This window comes from Nestor notabilis, unplaced genomic scaffold, assembly GCF_000696875.1.
Source record: "Nestor notabilis isolate BGI_N333 unplaced genomic scaffold, ASM69687v1 scaffold22482, whole genome shotgun sequence".
NCBI classification, from domain to species: Eukaryota; Metazoa; Chordata; class Aves; order Psittaciformes; family Psittacidae; genus Nestor; species Nestor notabilis.
This window is the reverse complement of record NW_009918183.1, coordinates 6861-7625: the sequence shown is the minus strand read 5'-3', so window position 1 is coordinate 7625 and position 765 is coordinate 6861. Positions and strand designations below refer to the sequence as shown.

At 62.6% G+C, this 765-nt stretch overlaps 1 protein-coding gene across 1 annotated transcript in view; it reads right to left on the bottom strand.

Annotated features, from left to right (window-relative positions):
* Positions 1 to 124: 124 nt before the first annotated feature.
* The window catches only part of HGS (hepatocyte growth factor-regulated tyrosine kinase substrate), a gene marked incomplete at both ends in the record, with an annotated part of 7498 nt that continues 6857 nt past the window's right edge, over positions 125 to 765 (bottom strand). The window contains 3 exons of the mRNA XM_010009595.1: positions 125 to 241; positions 514 to 647; positions 725 to 765. Of these exons, the coding sequence (XP_010007897.1) occupies positions 125 to 241; positions 514 to 647; positions 725 to 765 (292 nt within the window). The remainder of the gene's footprint in view (positions 242 to 513; positions 648 to 724) is intronic.

The following is a 765-nucleotide window of genomic DNA, read 5'->3' as shown; positions in this document are numbered from 1 at the left end:
AGTGGGGCAGAGGCCAAAGACTCCCATCTCCACCCGGCCACCAGCAGCACAGGCCCAGGAATGTCCCATGGGCTGGTACCCACCCTATGGCCAAGAAGGAGCTGATGGGACAAGGGGTGCTCACCTGCATGCTGTAGGGCTGGTAGCCCATGGAGACCGACTGGGTGCCCATGTAACCCATGGCACCCGACTGAGGGGCTTGGGAGATGGCCGGGATGCTCTGTGACTGTGAGGCCGCGCTCTGGGGAGGAGCAGCTGGTGAGAAGGGGTGCCAGCAGTGACAGCTCAATTCAAACCAGCACCCAGGACCAGCAACACTCCCCATGCTCCACTGGAGACACTGCAGCATCTTCCCTGTGTGCCATGGGGAGCCCAAACCAGCCCTGACCCCAACCCACTCTCACTGTGAAAGCTGCAGCAGATCCAGACATGTGTCCAACTGGCCCTTCCTCGCTCCAAGAGATCCCATTGCGGGATCCCTGAGCCCTGCAGAAAGCCCCAGCCCTCACTTGCCTGGTAGCCCTGTGTTGAGGTTGGCTGGTAGGATGAGTATGCAGGGGTGGTGGTGGGCACCGTGGGGCCCTGCTGCACTGCCTGCCCGCCGCCTGCCCCTGCCTGGTACATGTAGGCATTCACCATGCTGGGATCTGGGGCAGAGAGGCAGAGATTGAAGCCATCACCTTGCACTCAGCCTCCACCCCGGTGTGCTCAGCTGGGCACGTACCTGTCCCTGCGACGGGCATGGCAGTGTATGGCCCCGTGCCC